At 47.3% G+C, this 19,745-nt stretch overlaps 1 protein-coding gene across 1 annotated transcript in view; it reads left to right on the top strand.

The window, feature by feature from the left end:
• The window catches only part of LOC109884512 (reelin), a 267,753-nt gene that overhangs the window by 186,592 nt on the left and 61,416 nt on the right, over positions 1-19,745 (top strand). Inside the window, 7 exon segments of the mRNA XM_031801457.1 lie at positions 3,712-3,817; positions 4,670-4,910; positions 5,348-5,499; positions 14,177-14,328; positions 15,170-15,285; positions 16,594-16,802; positions 17,255-17,383. Of these exon segments, the coding sequence (XP_031657317.1) occupies positions 3,712-3,817; positions 4,670-4,910; positions 5,348-5,499; positions 14,177-14,328; positions 15,170-15,285; positions 16,594-16,802; positions 17,255-17,383 (1,105 nt within the window).

The raw sequence follows: 19,745 nt of genomic DNA, 5'->3' as shown, positions 1-19,745 counted from the left end.
TATGGGTTGTATTGACAGTGGTGCTTGTTCTTCACTGGTTGCCCTTTTCTTGTGGCAACAAGTCACAAATCTTGCTGCTGTGGTGGCACATTGTGAAATTTCACCCAGTAGATATGGTATTTCACCCAGTAGATATGGGAGTTTATCAAAATTGGGTTTGTTTTCAAATTCTTTGTAGATCTGTGGAATCTGAGGGAAATATGTGTCTCTAATATGGTCATACATTTGGCAGGAGGTTAGGAAGTGCAGCTCAGTTTCCACCTCATTTTGTGGACAGTGAGCACATAGCCTGTCTTCTCTTGAGAACCAGATCTGCCTACGGCGGCCTTTCTCAATAGCAAGGCTATGCTCCCTGAGTCTGTGTTCTGCCACTGTGTACTCTCTGTTAGGGCCAAATAGCATTCTAGTTTGCTATGTTTTTTTGTTAATTCTTTCCAATGTGTCAAGTAATTATCTTTTTGTTTTCTCATGATTTGGGTGGGTCTAATTGTGTTGCTGTCCTGGGGCTCTGTGGGGTCTGTTTGTGTTTGTGAACAGAGCCCGAGAACCAGCTTGCTTAGGGGACTCTTCTCCAGGTTCATCTCTCTGTAGGTGATGGTTTTGTTATGGAAAGTTTGGGAATCGATTCCTTTTAGGTGGTTGTTGAATTTTCTGGATGTTGATAATTAGTGGGTATCGGCCTAATTCTGCTCTGCATGTATTATTTGGTGTTCTACGTTGTACACGAGGATATTTTTGCAGAATTCTGTATATCAGAGTCTCAATTTGGTGTTTGTCTCATTTTGTGAATTCTTGGTTGGTGAGCGGACCCCAGACCTCACAATCATGAAGGGCAATGAGTTCTATAACTGATTCTAACTGTATCCAAATCCTAATTGAAATGAGACTTTTGATGGCAAAGAAGGCCCTTCTTGCCTTGTCTCAGACCGTTCACAGATTTGTGGAAGTTACCTGTGGTGCTGATGTTTAGGCCAAGGTATGTATAGTTTTTTGTGTGCTCTAGGGAAACGGTGTCTAGATGGAATTTGTATTTGTGGTCCTGGCGACTGGACCTTTTTTGGAACACCATTATTTTGGTCATACTGAGATTTACTGTCAGGGCCCAGGTCTGACAGAATCTGTGCAGAATATCTAAGGGCTGATGTAGGCCCTCCTTGGTTGGGGACAGAGGCATGATACCATCAGCAAACAGTAGACATTTGACTTCAGATTCTAGTAGGGTTGAAACCGGGTGCTGCAGACTTGTCTAGTGCCCTCGCCAATTCGTGGATGTATATGTTTAAGAAGGTGGGGCTTAAGCTGCATCCTTGTCTCACTCCACAGCGGGAAGAAATGTGTTTTTTTGCCCATTTTAACCGTCCACTTGTTGTTTGTGTACATGGATTTCATAATGTCGTATGTTTTTCCCCCGACACCACTTTCCATCAATTTGTATACTTGACCCTCATGCCAAATTGAGTCGAAGGCTTTTTGAAATCAACAAAGCATGAGAAGACATTGCCTTTGTTGAGGTTTGTTTGTCAACTAGGGTGTGCAGGGTGAATATGTGGTCTGTCCTACGATAATTTGGTTAAAAGACAATTTGACATTTGCTCAGTACGTTGTTTTCACTGAGGAAATGTACGAGTCTGCTGTTAAAGAAAACCAGAGGATTTTCCCTAGGTTGCTGTTGACGCATATCCCCCGGTAGTTATTGGGGTCAAATTTGTCTCCACTTTTGTGGATTGGGGTGATCAGTCCTTGGTGCCAAATATTAGGGAAGATGCCAGAGCTAAGGATGATGTTAAAAATATTTTTTGTATAGCCAATTGGAATTTGTTGTCTGTATATTTGATCATTTCATTGAGGATACCATACTCCCTCTTTCTCCCTCTCTCCCTCTCCTCCACCCCCTCCCTGCCTCCCTCTCTCTCTCTCTCCCTCTCTCCCTCTCCTCCACCCCCTCCCTGCCTCCCTCCCTGCCTCCCTCTCTCCCTCTCCTCCACTCCCTCCCTGCCTCCCTCTCTCCCTCTCTCCCTCCCTCTCTCCCACCCCGTCCCTGCCTCCCTCCCTGCCTCCCTCTCTCCCTCCATGCCTCCCTGCCTCCCTCTCTCCCTCCCTTTCTCTCTCTCTCTCCTCCACCCCCTCCCTGCCTCCCTCTCTCTCCCTCTCTCCCTCTCCTCCACTCCCTCCCTGCCTCCCTCTCTCCCTCTCTCCCTCCCTCTCTCCCACCCCGTCCCTGCCTCCCTCCCTGCCTCCCTCTCTCCCTCTCTCCCTCTCTCCCTCTCCTCCACTCCCTCCCTTTCTCTCTCTCCTCCACCCCCTCCCTGCCTCCCTCTCTCTCTCCCTCTCTCCCTCTCCTCCACTCCCTCCCTGCCTACCTCTCTCTCTCCTATCATGGCAATGAATGATTTAGTAGGACCTGGAAAGCCACCCAACAGCCCGTGGCAGATTTGTATTTTATTTTTCGTGTCCATCACACATCTGTGATGCAGAACAGGCTGCAGTGTACTCCCTCCCTTTCTCTCTTTCTTTCTTTCTTTCTTTCTTTCTTTCTTTCTTTCTTTCTTTCTTTCTTTCTTTCTTTCTTTCTTTCTTTCTTTCTTTCTTTCTTTCTTTCTTTTCTTTCTTTCTTTCTTCTTTCCCTCCCTCCCTCCCTCCCTCCCTCCCTCCCTCCCTCCCTCACTCCCTCCCTCCCTCCCTCATTCCCTCATTCCCTCCGTCCGTCCGTCTGTCCCTCTCTCTCTCTCTCTCTCTCATTCTCATTCTCTTTTATGTATTTACCTCCCTCTCAATCATCTCAAACACACAGAGAAATAAACCAGTGTGTCTGCATGGCCCTGTTTGTACTCATAAATATGAAAGGAACACACAGTGCTGTGTATGCAGGAGGTTAGGCCCTGTGGAGAATGGGAGAGGTGGGGGTTAGCCCGCTCTCTCCATTAGTGACCTCTGACCTCTAACATCTTACCCCCTCTATCCTCTCTCCCCAATGAGCTAAGAGGGGTGCACTCTAGCACCTCCATCCCTCCACCCCTCCCTTCTCCACTCTCCCTTTAAAGTAGGGCCTTCACAGCATGCATCAGCAGTCCCGCTCTCTCCTCTCCTCCTCCCCTATTCTCCTCTCATCTCCTCTCTTCTCCTCTCCTCTCCCCTCTCCTCCTCTCTTCTCCCCTCTCCTCCTCTCTTCTCCCCTTTTCTCCCCTCTTCTCCTCTCCTCTCGTCTCCTCTCTTCTCCTCTCTTCTCCACTCCTCTCCCCTCTTCTCCTCTCTTCTCCCCTTTTCTCCTCTCCCCTCTTCTCCTCTCCTCTCTTCTCCTCTCTTTTCCTCTCCCCTCTCCTCCTTTTCACTCCCCACTTCTCCTCTCTCTATCCGCATGTCTGCCTGGACAGCCGACTGCTAAGCAGATCATTTAAACCATGACACTCTTTAGACGATAATTTCTACATGGCTGGGAGGGAGGGAGGGTTTCAACAATGCTGGGCCTGGTCATGGGGGAGAAAGGAAGGATGATGGGAAATTGAATTGATGCAGAAACAGCCGACGTGTTATTTAGCATTCTGACTGATCTCAACCCCTCTCTAATGCTCAGGATGGTGTTAATACACAGAGTCCACTCATGAAGTATCACTGTGCTAACTATCCTCCCCTCCCTCCCTCCCTCCCTCCCCCTCTCTCTCTACTCTCTCTCTCTCTGTTAATGTGTGTGTGTGTGTGTGTGTGTCTCTCTAGGTTCAGGCTCCTGTCGGTTCAGTTACTCCGACCCCAGCATCATCGTGTCGTTCAGTCTAAACAAGAATAACGGCTCAGATGACTGGATCACCCTGGAGAAGATCCGGTCTCTCTCTCTCTCTTCCATCATCCCTTTCTCTCTCCCTCCCTCCATCATACCTATTGAACATTGACATCTGTCTCCCCTTCTTCCCTCTCTCTCTCTTTCTTTTGTTTTCTCTCTCTCTTGATCTCTTCTTCCCTCTCCCTCTTGCTATCTCTTTCTCTTGTTTTCTCTCTCTCTCTCTCTCTCTCTCTATCTCTCTCTCTCTCTCGTTTTCTCTCTCTCTTGATCTCTTCTTCCCTCTCTCTCACTCTCTCCTTTTCTCTCTACATCCTGTCCTCCTCACACAGACATCCATCTCTCTCTCTCCACCTTCCCCTCCACCTCTTCATACCCCCTCTCTCACCCCCCCCCCCCTCTCTCTCTTCACCTCCTCCTCCCCTCTCCATTCTTAACTCCCAAGTTGAGACAAAGCTTGATGATAATGTCTGGTCATTAACTTCCAATTTGAGACATAACTTGATGATTATCTCTGGTCATTAACTCCCAAGTTGAGACATAACTTGATGATAATGTCTGGTCATTAACTCCCAAGTTGAGACATAACTTGATGATAATGTCTTGTCATTAACTCCCAAGTTGAGACATAACTTGATGATAATGTCTTGTCATTAACTCCCAAGTTGAGACATAACTTGATGATAATGTCTGGTCATTAACTCCCAAGTTGAGACATAACTTGATGATAATGTCTGGTCATTAACTCCCAAGTTGAGACATAACTTGATGATAATGTCTTGTCATTAACTCCCAGCTCCGTGTTTATTTCATGTTCTGCTTGAGTATCAAAAACACAAAGAAACAACTCCCCAGCAACCAACACACACTTACTCTATCCTTCCCCCCACCCCACAGAGCTCCTACTAACAGCAGTACGGTAGTCCATCTCCTACCCCTGCCGGTGCGCTCCAAGAGGGATGGGGTGCGTGTACGGTGGTCCCAGGAGGTCCCCCGGGGGCCCGAGGGCTATGAGTCGTGCTGGGGCCTGGATAACATACTGCTGGTCAACGCTGCTCACAGACCCCCCCTGATGGAGGATAACCTGGACCCCCCTGACACAGCCAACTGGCTCTTCTTCCCTGGAGCCACCGTTAAGGTACCGTATTCTTCTTCTTCCTCTTCTTCCTCTTCCTCTTCTTCAGGGTTTAATGGCAGTTTGCAAACCAGGTTTTTAGGTGAGTTACTGCCAAGGTAATCACATTACCCTCATCAAGCTTACTGCATTGTCGGAACTAGAAGCACAAGCATTTCGCTACACTCGCATTAACATCTGCTAACCGTGTCTATGTGACAAATAAATTTGATTTGATTTGATTTGATTTTGATTTAACAAGGGTCAGGAGTTTTTACCACAGAGAAAAACGTATGTTTTGTGACCTTGTTATATTCTATACTGTAAATCTGTACAGTAACAGGGTTTAACCCTGTTATATTCTATACTGTAATCATCTGTACAGTAACAGGGTTTAACTCTGTTATATTGTATCCCGTTTTAATTCAATGTATCCGACACATGACTTCGTTCGTTCCCAGCATGCCTGTCAGTCAGAGGGCAACGCCCTGTATTTCCATGGCAACAACGAGGAGGGTGTGGGCCACTCCTTCGCCTCCACCCGAGACATCGACCTCCACCGAGAGGAGGGGCGGAGCTACTGGGAGGAGGACTTTGAAAGCACGCCCACCAAGTGAGTCATAATGATGTCGCCATCATTAATTACCTGTTACTTTTATTTCTGATTCTCATCCGTATTGTTTTTAAACTGCATTGTTGGTTAGGGGCTTCGTAAGTCAGCATTTCACTGTAAGGTCTACTACACCTGTTGTATTCAGCATTTCACTGTAAGGTCTACACCTGTAGTATTCGGCATTTCACTGTAAGGTCTACTACACCTGTTGTATTCAGCATTTCACTGTAAGGTCTACACCTGTAGTATTCGGCATTTCACTTTAAGGTCTACTACACCTGTTGTATTCAGCATTTCACTGTGAGGTCTACTACACCTGTTGTATTCAGCATTTCACTGTAAGGTCTACTACCCCTGTTGTATTCGGCATTTCACTGTAAGGTCTACACCTGTAGTATTCGGCATTTCACTGTAAGGTCTACCACCCCTGTTGTATTCAGCATTTCACTGTAAGGTCTACAGCTGTTGTATTCGGCACATGTGACAAATAACATTTGATTTGAAATTCACTACAGCATTTCACTGTAATGTCACTGTAATGTCTACTACACCTGTTGTATTCAGCATTTCACTGTAAGGTCTACTACCCCTGTTGTATTCGGCATTTCACTGTAAGGTCTACACCTGTAGTATTCGGCATTTCACTGTAAGGTCTACTACACCTGTTGTATTCAGCATTTCACTGTAAGGTCTACTACACCTGTTGTATTCAGCATTTCACTGTAAGGTCTACTACCCCTGTTGTATTCGGCATTTCACTGTAAGGTCTACACCTGTAGTATTCGGCATTTCACTGTAAGGTCTACCACCCCTGTTGTATTCAGCATTTCACTGTAAGGTCTACAGCTGTTGTATTCGGCACATGTGACAAATAACATTTGATTTGAAATTATTTGATCATCATCATTCCCAATGCCCTTTCTCTCTCTTGCTATATCCCTAGTTATATCCCTAGCAGTATCCTTAGCTATATCCCTAGCTATATCCTTAGCTAAATCCCTAGCTATATCCTTAGCTATATCCCTAGCTATATCCGTAGCTATATCCGTAGTTATATCCTTAGCTATGTCCGTAGCTATATCCTTAGCTATATCCTTAGCTGTATCCTTAGCTATGTCCCTAGCTATATCCCTAGCTATATCCATAGCTATATCCTTAGCTATATCCTTAGCTGTATCCCTAGCTATGTCCCTAGCTATATCCCTAGCTATATCCTTAGCTATATCCTTAGCTATATCCTTAGCTATATCCCTAGCTATATCCCTAGCTGTATCCTTAGCTATATCCTTAGCTATATCCCTAGCTATATCCCTAGCTGTATCCCTAGCTGTATCCCTAGCTATGTCCCTAGCTATATCCGTAGCTATATCCTTAGCTATACCCTTAGCTGTATCCCTAGCTATGTCCCTAGCTATATCCGTAGCTATATCCTTAGCTATATCCTTAGCTATATCCTTAGCTATATCCCTAGCTGTATCCTTAGCTATATCCTTAGCTATATCCCTAGCTATATCCCTAGCTGTATCCCTAGCTGTATCCCTAGCTATGTCCCTAGCTATATCCGTAGCTATATCCTTAGCTATATCCTTAGCTATATCCCTAGCTATATCCCTAGCTGTATCCCTAGCTGTATCCTGATCCAAGATGGCGCAGCAGTGAAGACGTGTTTTGTTCGTGTCACGTGTATTTTTGTATTTTTCGTATTTATATTTCAACTTTATTTTCAATTTTTAATTCGATTATACCTTCCGGTAACCTGCCTCACCCAATGTGATACGGTATCGCTATTATTATTATTTTTTTATTAACTTTAGAACACATTCTAGAACCTCCAGAAGCTAACCAGCTAATTAGCTACAAGCTATTCATTAGTCATTGTTAGCCACTGCTAGCGGCTTTTACCTTCTGCACAGATACCAGCCCTGTTTTTTAGCCTGGATAATACTCGCCAGTCTACCAGTATCGGACTCTCTCTCCACAACAACGTCGGATTCCTGCTGTAATCCCTGGACCACTACTTCTGATCTTCACTCACAGCTTGCAGATTGCTAGCTCACAGCTAGTTTGCACCCTCCGTGGCATCCAGTTTCGAAGCTATCCCTAAGGCCCACCCGAACCCCACTCATACACGGCTAGAGCCCAATACTCCACCGGATCCTTGCTGTAAACTCTGGACCTTGGCACCGGTTCACCGCTGCTACCGATTGGCTATAGTGGCTAACGCCACTGCCACGAAGCTAGCACCAGTTAGCCGTGAGCCAGGCGCATCTCCCGGCTAGCAAACTAAATTCTACAATACCTCTTTCGCCATCTGGCTTGGATTCTCTGTCGACACGGCCCCCCGCCGCACCACCACGACTGGTCTGCTGACGAAGACTCCATCCTCTGTGCCTTCTCCCGGCCTCCGTTCGGAGCAGACGCTCCTACTAGCCCCGGGCTACTAACTTTAAACGCTGAGTGCTAGCGTAGTGGCGGCTTCCCTGTTCCATCTACTGCTGCCCTCTGGACACTATGATCACTTGGCTACATAGCTGATGCCTGCTAGACTGTCCATTAATCACGGTACTCCATTCTGTTTATTTATGTTTTATCTGTCGGCCCCAGCCGTGAACTCAGGCTCTGTGTGTAGTTAATCCGACCCTCTCTGCCAAGTCATCGCCATTTTACCTGCTGTTGTTGTGTTAGCTGATTAGCTGTTGTCTCACCTGTTGTTTTAGCTAGCTCTCCCAATCAACACCTGCGATTACTTTATGCCTCGTTGTATGTCTCTCTCAAATGTCAATATGCCTTGTATACTGTTGTTCAGGTTAGTTATTGTTTTAGTTTACAATGGACCCCCTAGTTCCACTCTTCATACCTCTGATACCTCCTTTGTCCCACCTCCCACACATGCGGTGACCTCACCCATTACAACCAGCATGTCCAGAGATACAACCTCTCTTATCATCATCACCCAGTGCCTGGGCTTACCTCCGCTGTACCCGCACCCCACCATACCCCTGTCTGCGCATTATGCCCTAAATATATTCTACCATGCCCAGAAATCTGCTCCTTTTATTCTTTGTCCCCAACGCTCCAGGCGACCAGTTTTGATAGCCTTTAGCCGCACCCTCATACTACTCCTCCTCTGTTCCGCGGGTGATGTGGAGGTAAACCCAGGCCCTGCATGTCCCCAGGCACCCTCATTTGTTGACTTCTGTGATCGAAAAAGCCTTGGTTTCATGCAGGTCAACATCAGAAGCCTCCTCCCTAAGTTTGTTTTACTCACTGCTTTAGCACACTCTGCCAACCCTGATGTCCTTGCCGTGTCTGAATCCTGGCTTAGGAAGGCCACCAAAAATTCTGAGATTTCCATACCCAACTATAACATTTTCCGTCAAGATAGAACTGCCAAACAGGGCGGAGTTGCAGTCTACTGCAGAGATAGCTGCAAAGTAATATCATACTCTCCAGGTCCATACCCAAACAGTTTGAACTACTCATTTTAAAAATTGCTCCAGAAATAAGTCTCTCACTGTTGCCGCCTGCTACCGACACCCCTCAACTCCCAGCTGTGCCCTGGACACCATTTGTGAATTAATCGCCCCCCCCATCTAGCTTCAGAGTTTGTTCTGTTAAGTGACCTAAACTGGGATATGCTTAACACCCCGGAAGTCCTACAATCTAAGCTAGATGCCCTCAATCTCACACAAATCATCAAGCAACCCACCAGGTACAACCCTAAATCTGTAAACAATGGCACCCTCATAGACGTTATCCTGACCAACTGGCCCTCCAAATACACCTCCGCTGTCTTCAATCAGGATCTCAGCGATCACTGCCTCATTGCCTGCATCCGCTACGGGTCCGCAGTCAAACGACCACCTCTCATCACTGTCAAACTCTCCCTAAAACACTTCTGTGAACAGGCCTTTCTAATCGACCTGGCCCGGGAATCCTGGAAGGATATTGACCTCATCCCGTCAGTTGAGGATGCCTGGTCATTCTTTAAAAGTAACTTCCTCACCATCTTAGATAAGCATGCTCAGTTCAAAAAATGCAGAACTAAGAACAGATATAGCCCTTGGTTCACTCCAGACCTGACTGCCCTCGACCAGCACAAAAACATCCTGTGGCGGACTGCAATAGCGTCAAATAGTCCCTGCGATATGCAACTCTTCAGGGAAGTCAGGAACCAATACACGCAGTCACTCAGGAAAGCAAAGGCCAGCTTTTTCAAGCAGAAATTTGCATCCTGTTGCTCTAACTCAAAAAAGTTCTGGGACACTGTAAAGTCCATGGAGAACAAGAGCACCTCCTCCCAGCTGCCCACTGCACTGAGGCTAGGTAACACGGTCACCACTGATAAATTCATGATAATCATGATAACTTCAACAAGCATTTCTCAACAGCTGGTCATGCCTTCCTCTTGGCTACTCCAACCTCGGCCAACAGCTCCGCCACCCCCCCCCCCGCAGCTACTCGCCCAAGCCTCCCCAGCTTCTCCTTTACCCCATTCCAGATAGCAGATGTTCTGAAAGAGCTGCAAAACCTGGACCTGTACAAATCAGCTGGTCTTGACAATCTTGACACTCTATTTCTGAAACTATCCACCGACATTGTCGCAACCCCTATTACCAGCCTGTTCAACCTCTCTTTCATATCGTCTGAGATCCCCAAGGATTGGAAAGCTGCCGCAGTCATCCCCCTCTTCAAAGGGGGAGACACCCTAGACCCAAACTGCTACAGACCTATATCCATCCTGCCCTGCCTATCTAAGGTCTTCGAAAGCCTAGTCAACAAACAGATCACTGACCATCTCGAATCCCACCGTACCTTCTCCGCTGTGCAATCTGGTTTCCGAGCCGGTCACAGGTGCACCTCAGCCACGCTCAAGGTACTAAATGATATCATAACCGCCATCGATAAAAGACAGTACTGTGCAGCCGTCTTCATCGACCTTGCCAAGGCTTTCGACTCTGTCAATCACCATATTCTTATCAGCAGAATCAGTAGCCTCGGTTTTTCTAATGACTGCCTTGCCTGGTTCACCAACTACTTTGCAGACAGAGTTCAGTGTGTCAAATCGGAGGGCATGTTGTCCGGTCTCTATGGGGGTGCCACAGGGTTCAATTCTCGGGCCTACTCTTTTCTCTGTATATATCAATGATGTTGCTCTTGCTGCGGGCGATTCCCTGATCCACCTCTACGCAGATGACACCATTCTGCATACTTCTGGCTCTTCCTTGGACACTGTGCCATCTAACCTCCAAACGAGCTTCAATGCCATACAACATTCCTTCCGTGGCCTCCAACTGCTCTTAAATGCTAGTAAAACCAAATGCATGCTTTTCAACCGTTCTCTGCCTGCACCCGCACGCCCGACTAGCATCACCACCTTGGATGTTCCGAACTAAAATATGTGGACATCTATAAGTACCTAGGTGTCTGGCTAAACTGTAAACTATCCTTCCAGACTCATATCAAACATCTCCAATCGAAAATCAAATCTAGAGTCGGCTTTCTATTCCGCAACAAAGCCTCCTTCACTCACGCTGCCAAACTTACCCTAGTAAAGCTGACTATCCTACCGATTCTCGACTTCGCCGATGTCATCTACAAAATAGCTTCCAATACTCTACTCAGCAAACTGGATGCAGTTTATCACAGTGCCATCCGTTTTGTTACTAAAGCACCTTATACCACCCACCACTGCGACCTGTATGCTCTAGTCGGCTGGTCCTCGCTACATATTCGTCGCCAGACCCACTGGCTCCAGGTCATCTACAAGTCCAGTTCACTGGTCACGATGGCAACACCCACCCGTAGCACGCGCTCCAGCAGGTGTATCTCACTGATCATCCCTAAAGCCAACACCTCATTTGGCCACCTTTCCTTCCAGTTCTCTGCTGCCTGTGACTGGAACGAATTGCAAAAATCGCTGAAGACTTATCTCCCTCACCAACTTCAAACATCTGCTATCTGAGCAGCTAACCGATCGCTGCAGCTGTACATAGTCCATCGGTAAATAGCCCACCCAATCTACCTACCTCATCCCCATACTGTTTATATGTATTTACTTGTCTGCTCTTCTGCACACCAATATCTCTACCTGTACATGACCATCTGATCATTCATCACTCCAGTGTTAATCTGCTAAATTGTAATTATTCGCCTACCTCCTCATGCCTTTTGAACACAATGTATATAGACTCTTGTTTTTTCTTTCCACTGTGTTATTGACTTGTTAATTGTTTACTCCATGTGTAACTCTGTTGTTGTCTGTTCACACTGCCATGCTTTATCTTGGTTTATCACAGTTGTAAATGAGGACTTGTTCTCAACTAGCCTACCTGGTTAAATAAAGGTGTTCTCAACTAGCCTACCTGGTTAAATAAAGGTGAAATAAAATAAATAAAAAATCCTTAGCTATATCCCATGCTACAGTGCCTTGCAAAAGTATTAATCCCCCTTGGCGTTTGTCCGATTTTGTTGCATTACAACCTGTAAGTTAAATTGATTTTTATTTGGATTTCATGTAATGGACATACACAAAATATTTCAAATTGGTGAAGTGAAATAAAAAAAATAAAAAAAATAAAACTAAATAACGGAAAAGTGGTGCGTGCATATGTATTCACCCCCTTTTCTATAAAGCCCCTAAATAAGATCTGGTGCCACCAATTACCTTCAGAGGTCTCATAATTAGTTACATAAAGTCCACCCGTGTGCCATCTAAGTGTCACATGATCTCAGTATATATACACCTGTTATGAAAGGTCCCAGAGTCTGCAACACCACTAAGCAAGGGGCACCACCAAGCAAGTGGCACCATGAAAACCAAGGAGCTCTCCAAACAGGTCAGGGACAAAGTTGTGGAGAAGTACAGATCCGGATTGGATTATAAAAAAATATCAGAAACTTTGAACATCCCACGGAGGAACACTAAATCCATTGAAAAAAATGAAAGAATATGGCACCACAACAAACCTGCCAAGAGAGGCCCACCCAAAAACTCACAGACCAGGAAAGGATGGCATGAATCAGAGAGGCAACAAAGAGACCAAAGATAACCCTGAAGGAGCTGCAAAGCTCCACAGTGGGGATTGGAGAATCTGTCCATAGGACCACTTTAAGCCATACACTCCACAGAGCTGAGATTTATGGAAGATTGGTCAGAAAAAAGCCATTGCTTAAAGAAAACAATAAGCAAACACATTTGGTGTTCACCAAAATGCATGTGGGAGACTCCCCAAACATATGGAAGAAGGTACTCTGGTCAGATTAAACTAAAATTGAGCTTTCTGGCCATCAAGGAAAATGCTATGTTTGTCGCAAACCCAACACCTCTCATCCCCCCGAGAACATCATCCCCACAGTGAAGCATGGTGGTGGCAGCATCATGCTGTGTGGGTGTTTTTCATCTGCGGGGAGTGGGAAACTGGTCAGAATTGAATGAATGATGGATGGCACTAAATACAGGGAAATTCTTTAGGGAAACCTGTTTCAGTCTTCCAGAGATTTGAGACTGGGACGGAGGTTCACATTCCAGCAGGACAATGACCCTAAGCATACTGCTAAAGCAACACTCGAGTGGTTTAAGGGGAAACATTTAAATGTCTTGGAATGGCCTAGTCAAAGCCCAGACCTCAATCCAATGACTTAAAGATTGCTGTACACCAGCGGAACCCATCCAACTTGAAGGAGCTGGAGCAGTTTAGCCTTGAAGAATGGGAAAAAATATGAGTGGCTAGATGAGAGAGAGAGATGGAAAGAAGCATGGAGAGAAGCATGGAGAGAGAGAGAAACAGAGGGAGAAAGAGAGAGAAGAGAGAGAGAGAAGCACAGAGAGAGAGCGAGATGAAGATAATTAGAGGCAGGGTTTGGAGAGTTATGGAGGATCGAAATGAGGACGTGATTAAGGAAGCCCCGTGCTCTCTGTGTATGTCAGTATGTTAACAAGAGGAGAACCCCAGGTTTATGTTCTTAACATGGGCAGTAATTGTATGCTATGACATCTCACACCTGTTAGGTAGTGTTTGAGGACATGTTTTGTAGGCTAAGCAGGGAGAACCCCTCGCTCTCTATGTCACCACCTGTAGAGGCGCCTCATCCCAACAACCCTGTCGATGTGACAGGGATACTAAGGATAATACCTGACAGAGGAGAGGAGAGGAGAGATGAGATACCCAGGGTGATTGTTAACTATTTTCAACGGGTGCCTCTTTCAGAGTCCATTGGTTATAATGTAGTGCACTTTTTCAGTGTCTGTAGTGAGGCGTTGTTCTGTTTGTGTAAAGTTTACTGCAGTACTAATATAACCCTTCTCTTTCTCTATCTTTCTATTTGTGTGTGTGTGTGTGTGTGCCTATGTTTGTGTGTGTGTGCGTGCCTGTGTGTGTGTGTGTGTGTGTGTGTGTGTGTGTGTGTGTGTGCGTGCCTGTGTGTGTGTGCCTATGTTTGTGTGTGTGTGTGTGTGCGTGCCTGTGTGTGTGTGTGTGTGTGTGTGTGTGTGTGTGTGTGTGTGTGTGTGTGTGTGTGTGTGTGTGTGTGTGTGTGCCTGTGTGTGTGTGTGTGCGTGCCTGTGTGTGTGTGTGTGTGTCTGTGTGTGTGTGTGTGCGTGCCTGTGTGTGTGTGTGTGTGTGCGTGCCTATGTTTGTGTGTGTGTGCGTGCGTGCCTGTGTGTGTGTGTGTTTAGCTGGGACATCGAGGGAGCAGTGTATGGGACCCAGTGTGGAGAGATAGAGTCGGGCCTGGCCCTGGTGTTTGAGAGGGGTGGAGAGAGGAAGATGTGTACTCCTTACCTGGACACCACCTCCTTTGGAAACATCCGCTTCCACTTCACCATGGGTAAGAACCACCAACACAGACCGCAACCAACGGGTGCTTCCACTTCACCATGGGTAAGAACCACCAACACAGACCGCTACCCACGGGTGCTTCCTCTTCACCATGGGTAAGAACCACCAACACAGACCGCTACCCACGGGTGCTTCCACTTCACAATGGGTAAGGTAACAACCAACACAGTTACCCGCGGGTCTAAAAATACCTTCTCCCCTCTCCTTACATTCACTGACGAGCTTCCACCATATTGGACAATAAGTTCAGTCAGTGCAGATGAAGGGGAGGGACAAGGTCTAGGAACAATGGGGTTAACTGCCTTGTTCAGGGGAAGAATGACAGATCTGTACCTTGTCAGATTCGATCTTGCAACATTCCGGTTAATAGTCCAACACTCTAACCACTAGACTACCTGCCGCCCCTCCCTCCACTCTAACCACTAGGCTACCTGCCTCCCCTCCACTCTAACCACTAGGCTACCTGCCGCCCCTCCACTCTAACCACTAGGCTACCTGCCTCCCCTCCACTCTAACCTCTAGTCTACCTGCCGCCCCTCCACTCTAACCACTAGGCTACCTGCCGCCCCTCCACTCTAACCACTAGGCTAAGTGCCACCCCTCCACTCTAACCACTAGGCTACCTGCCGTTGAAGAAGCAGTTGAGATGGTACCCACTCTAACCACTAGGCTACCTGCCTCCCCTCCACTCTAACCTCTAGTCTACCTGCCGCCCCTCCACTCTAACCACTAGGCTACCTGCCGCCCCTCCACTCTAACCGTATTCTCATCTCAAGTTGTTAGTCTTTTTCCAACCAAACATTTTCCCGACTGTCTGTGTTTTCCTGCAGGTGGAGGAGAGTGTGACCCAGGAGAGTCCCATGAGAATGATGTCATCTTGTTTGGGAGGTCAGAGGGGAGGAGAGACCACGTGCTGTTAGACACCCTGCCATACTCCTCCTACAAGGTGAGACCAAAACACACACAGAGAGACCACGTGCTGTTGGACAATCTGCCATACACACAGACCTGCTCTGTCCTCTACACTATACAGACCTGCTCTGTCCTCTACAGACCTGCTCTGTCCTCTACAGACCTGCTCTGTCCTCTACAGACCTGCTCTGTCCTCTACAGACCTGCTCTGTCCTCTACAGACCTGCTCTGTCCTCTACAGACCTGCTCTGTCCTCTACACTATACAGACCTGCTCTGTCCTCTACAGACCTGCTCTGTCCTCTACACTATACAGACCTGCTCTGTCCTCTACAGACCTGCTCTGTCCTCTACACTATACAGACCTGCTCTGTCCTCTACACTATACAGACCTGCTCTGTCCTCTACAGACCTGCTCTGTCCTCTACACTATACAGACCTGCTCTGTCCTCTACACTATACAGACCTGCTCTGTCCTCTACAGACCTGCTCTGTCCTCTACAGACCTGCTCTGTCCTCTCCAGACCTGCTCTGTCCTCTCCAGACCTGCTCTGTCCTCTACAGACCTGCTCTATAATGTGATCTAGCTCTAACTGTTCTGTTGATGTTTAGGAGAATATAAAATATGTTTATCCAGCCAACTCTGTTATTCCTCTACTGTGTTTCCTCTCCTTTCCCCCATATTTCTCCTCTCTCAACCCTCTCTCTCCATTTTCCATCATATCTCTCCTCTCCCCCTCCTCCTTCCTCACCCCTCTCCATTCTCCTCTACTTTTATACCCTTTGTTATTCCCTTATCCTCCTCCTTCCACCCCTTCCTCCCTCTCTCCTCCTTTCTCCCTCCCCCTCCTCCTCCCCTCTCTTCCATCTTCTCCTCCTTCCTCCCTCCCCCTCCTCCTTCCTCCCCCTCCTCTCTTCCTTCCTCCTCTCCTCCTTCCTCCCCCTCCCTCCCCCCTCTCCTCCTCCCTCCCTCTCTCTTCCTTCCTCTCCTCCTCCCGCCCCCCTCCCTCCCTCTCTCTTCCTTCCTTTCCTCCTCCCTCCCCCCTCTTCCTTCCTCTCCCCTCTCTTTCTTCCTCTCCTCCTTCCTCCCCCCTCTCTTTCTTCCTCTCCTCCTTCCTCCCCCCTCTCTTTCTTCCTCCTCCCCCCCTCTCTTCCTTCCTCTCCTCTCCTCTCCCCCCCCCCCCTCTCTTCCTTCCTCTCCTGTCTTCCTCCCCCTCTCTTCCTTCCTCTCCTGTCTTCCTCCCCCTCTCTTCCTTCCTCTCCTGTCTTCCTCCCCCTCTCTTCCTTCCTCTCCTGTCTTCCTCCCCCCTCTCTTCCTTCCTCTCCTGTCTTCCTCCCCCTAGAGTCCATCTGTAGTATCAGTAGCCCTACCTCCAGACCTCCAGACCCCTGTCACCCAGTTCTGTCTGGAGCAGCGGGCACATGGTGGTGCCAACCGCCATGTCTGGGCCGTAGACTTCATGCAGCTGCTGCCCGTTCTGCCTGCCACACACACCCACGTGGCCCAGTTCTCCATCAACCTGGGCTGTGGATCCTACCAGCCTGCCAACAGGTACAATACATCTTCTGCACTGTTGCCCTCAACAGCCAGTACAATACACCTTCTGTACTATTGCACTCAACAGCCAGCACAATACACCTTCTGTACTGTTGCCCTCAACAGCCAGCACAATACACCTTCTGTACTGTTGCCCTCAACAGCCAGCACAATACACCTTCTGTACTGTTGCACTCAACAGCCAGCACAATACACCTTCTGTACTGTTGCCCTCAATAGCCAGCACAATACACCTTCTGTACTGTTGCACTCAACAGCCAGCACAATACACCTTCTGTACTGTTGCCCTCAACAGCCAGCACAATGCAAAACAATCAATACAATACATCTATTTGCTAATTGCACACATTTCATATTAATATATTTTTCTCAATACTGACAATTCTTCCCCTTTTGTTACAATGTGTTGTAAGGTGGAATAAAAAATGTGTCTTCCTCTTTGTTAGTGTCAATCTGGAGTTTTCCACCAATCACGGTCGTTCCTGGTCCCTGCTCCACACAGAGTGTCTCCCAGACTTGTGTGCTGGACCTCACCTACCACATAGCACCATCTACTCCTCTGATAACTACAGCGGGTAGGGATGTTTGTTTGTGTGTGTGTTTATGTGGGTTTATGTGTGTGTGTGTGTTTACGTGTGTGTGTGTTTACGTGTGTGTGTGTACGTGTGTGTGTGTGTTTACGTGTGTGTGTGTTTACGTGTGTGTGTGTGTGTGTGTTTACGTGTGTGTGTGTAAGTGGGTTTACGTGTGTGTTTACGTGTGTGTGTGTTTACGTGTGTGTTTACGTGTGTGTGTGTGTGGGTGTTTAGTGTTTTCCTGGATATACACTTTTAGAAAGAAAGTTGCTAAGTTGAACCATACAGGGTTCATCGGTTTGTCCCGATAGGTTAAACCTTTTTGGTGCTGGGCAGAACCCTTTGCAGAGGGTTCTATCTAGAACCCTCTATGAACGGTTCCACCGAGAGCCCGGTTCTACCAGCCTTAAAAACGCTATTATTTTATGATGTTACGTACGCCTCTTGGAAGGGGGAACACAACACCCTGCTGCACTCAACTCCCCGTGGAGGTATAGAGGTATGGGACTGTAGGTATAGAGGTATGGGACTGTAGGTGGGGGTAAAGAGGTATGGGACTGTAGGTGGAGGTAAAGAGGTATGGGACTGTAGGTGGAGGTAAAGAGGTATGGGACTGTAGCTGGAGGTAAAGAGGTATGGGACTGTAGGTGGAGGTAAAGAGGTATGGGACTGTAGGTGGAGGTATAGGAGTATGGGACTGTAGGTGGAGGTATGGGACTGTGGGACTGTAGGTGGAGGTATGGGACTGTAGGTGGAGGTAAAGAGGTATGGGACTGTAGGTGGAGGTATAGAGGTATGGGACTGTAGGTGGAGGTATAGAGGTATGGGACTGTAGGTGGAGGTATGGGACTGTAGGTGGAGGTATAGAGGTATGGGACTGTAGGTGGAGGTATAGAGGTATGGGACTGTAGGTGGAGGTATGGGACTGTAGGTCGAGGTAAAGAGGTATGGGACTGTAGGTGGAGGTATGGGACTGTAGGTGGAGGTAGAGGTATGGGACTCTAGGTGGAGGTAAAGAGGTATGTGACTGGAGGTATGGGACTGTAGGTGGAGGTATAGAGGTATGGGACTGTAGGTGGAGGTAAAGAGGTATGTGCCTGGAGGTATGGGACTGTAGGTGGAGGTATAGAGGTATGGGACTGTAGGTGGAGGTATAGAGGTATGTGACTGTAGGTGGAGGTATAGAGGTATGGGACTGTAGGTGGAGGTATAGCGGTATGGGACTGTAGGTGGAGGTATGTGACTGTAGGTGGAGGTAAAGAGGTATGGGACTGTAGGTGGAGGTATAGAGGTATGGGACTGTAGGTGGAGGTATAGAGGTATGGGACTGTAGGTGGAGGTAAAGAGGTATGGGACTGTAGGTGGAGGTATAGAGGTATGGGACTGTAGGTGGAGGTATAGAGGTATGGGACTGTAGGTGGAGGTATGTGACTGTAGGTGGAGGTAAAGAGGTATGGGACTGTAGGTGGAGGTATAGAGGTATGGGACTGTAGGTGGAGGTATAGAGGTATGGGACTGTAGGTGGAGGTATAGAGGTATGGGACTGTAGGTGGAGGTAAAGAGGTATGGGACTGTAGGTGGAGGTATAGAGGTATGGGACTGTAGGTGGAGGTATAGAGGTATGGGACTGTAGGTGGAGGTATAGAGGTAGGGGACTGTAGGTGGAGGTAAAGAGGTATGTGCCTGGAGGTATGGGACTGTAGGTGGAGGTATAGAGGTATGGGACTGTAGGTGGAGGTATAGAGGTATGGGACTGTAGGTGGAGGTATAGAGGTATGGGACTGTAGGTGCGGGTAAGGATTACAGAGGCAGAGAATATTACCGTTTACAGGGAATTTATTTCCTTCACACGGTAATTGTGGGGAAAAGGAGCTGAATGGAACCAAAGCAAAGAAAGTAAAAGTTAAGAGCCCCCTCTCCTACCTACCCACTACTTACCTAACCTTAATGCCACATGGCGGGCTAACCAAATACATAGAGTGCATGCTACGGGTACAGTTTAACTTATGTTTACAGACACCTTAGCCAAATACATTTAATCTCAGTTTTTCACAATTCCTGACATTTAATCACAGTAATAATTCCCTGTTTTAGGTCAGTTAAGATCACCAATTTATTTTAAGAATGTGAAAATGTCAGAATAATAGTAGAGACAATGATTTATTTAAGCTTTTATTTCTTTCATCACATTCCCACTGGGTTAGAAGTTTATATACACTCAATTAGCAGCATTGCCTTTAAATTGTTTAACTTGGGTCAAACGTTTCGGGTAGCTTTCCACAAGCTTCCCACAATAAGTTGGGTGAATTTGGCCCATTCCTCCTGACAGAGCTGGTGTAACTGAGTCAGGTTTGTAGGCCTC

The sequence above is a fragment of the Oncorhynchus kisutch genome, linkage group LG22 (genome assembly GCF_002021735.2).
Source record: "Oncorhynchus kisutch isolate 150728-3 linkage group LG22, Okis_V2, whole genome shotgun sequence".
Taxonomy (NCBI): domain Eukaryota; kingdom Metazoa; phylum Chordata; class Actinopteri; order Salmoniformes; family Salmonidae; genus Oncorhynchus; species Oncorhynchus kisutch.
This window is presented reverse-complemented; position numbering and strand designations above follow the sequence as displayed.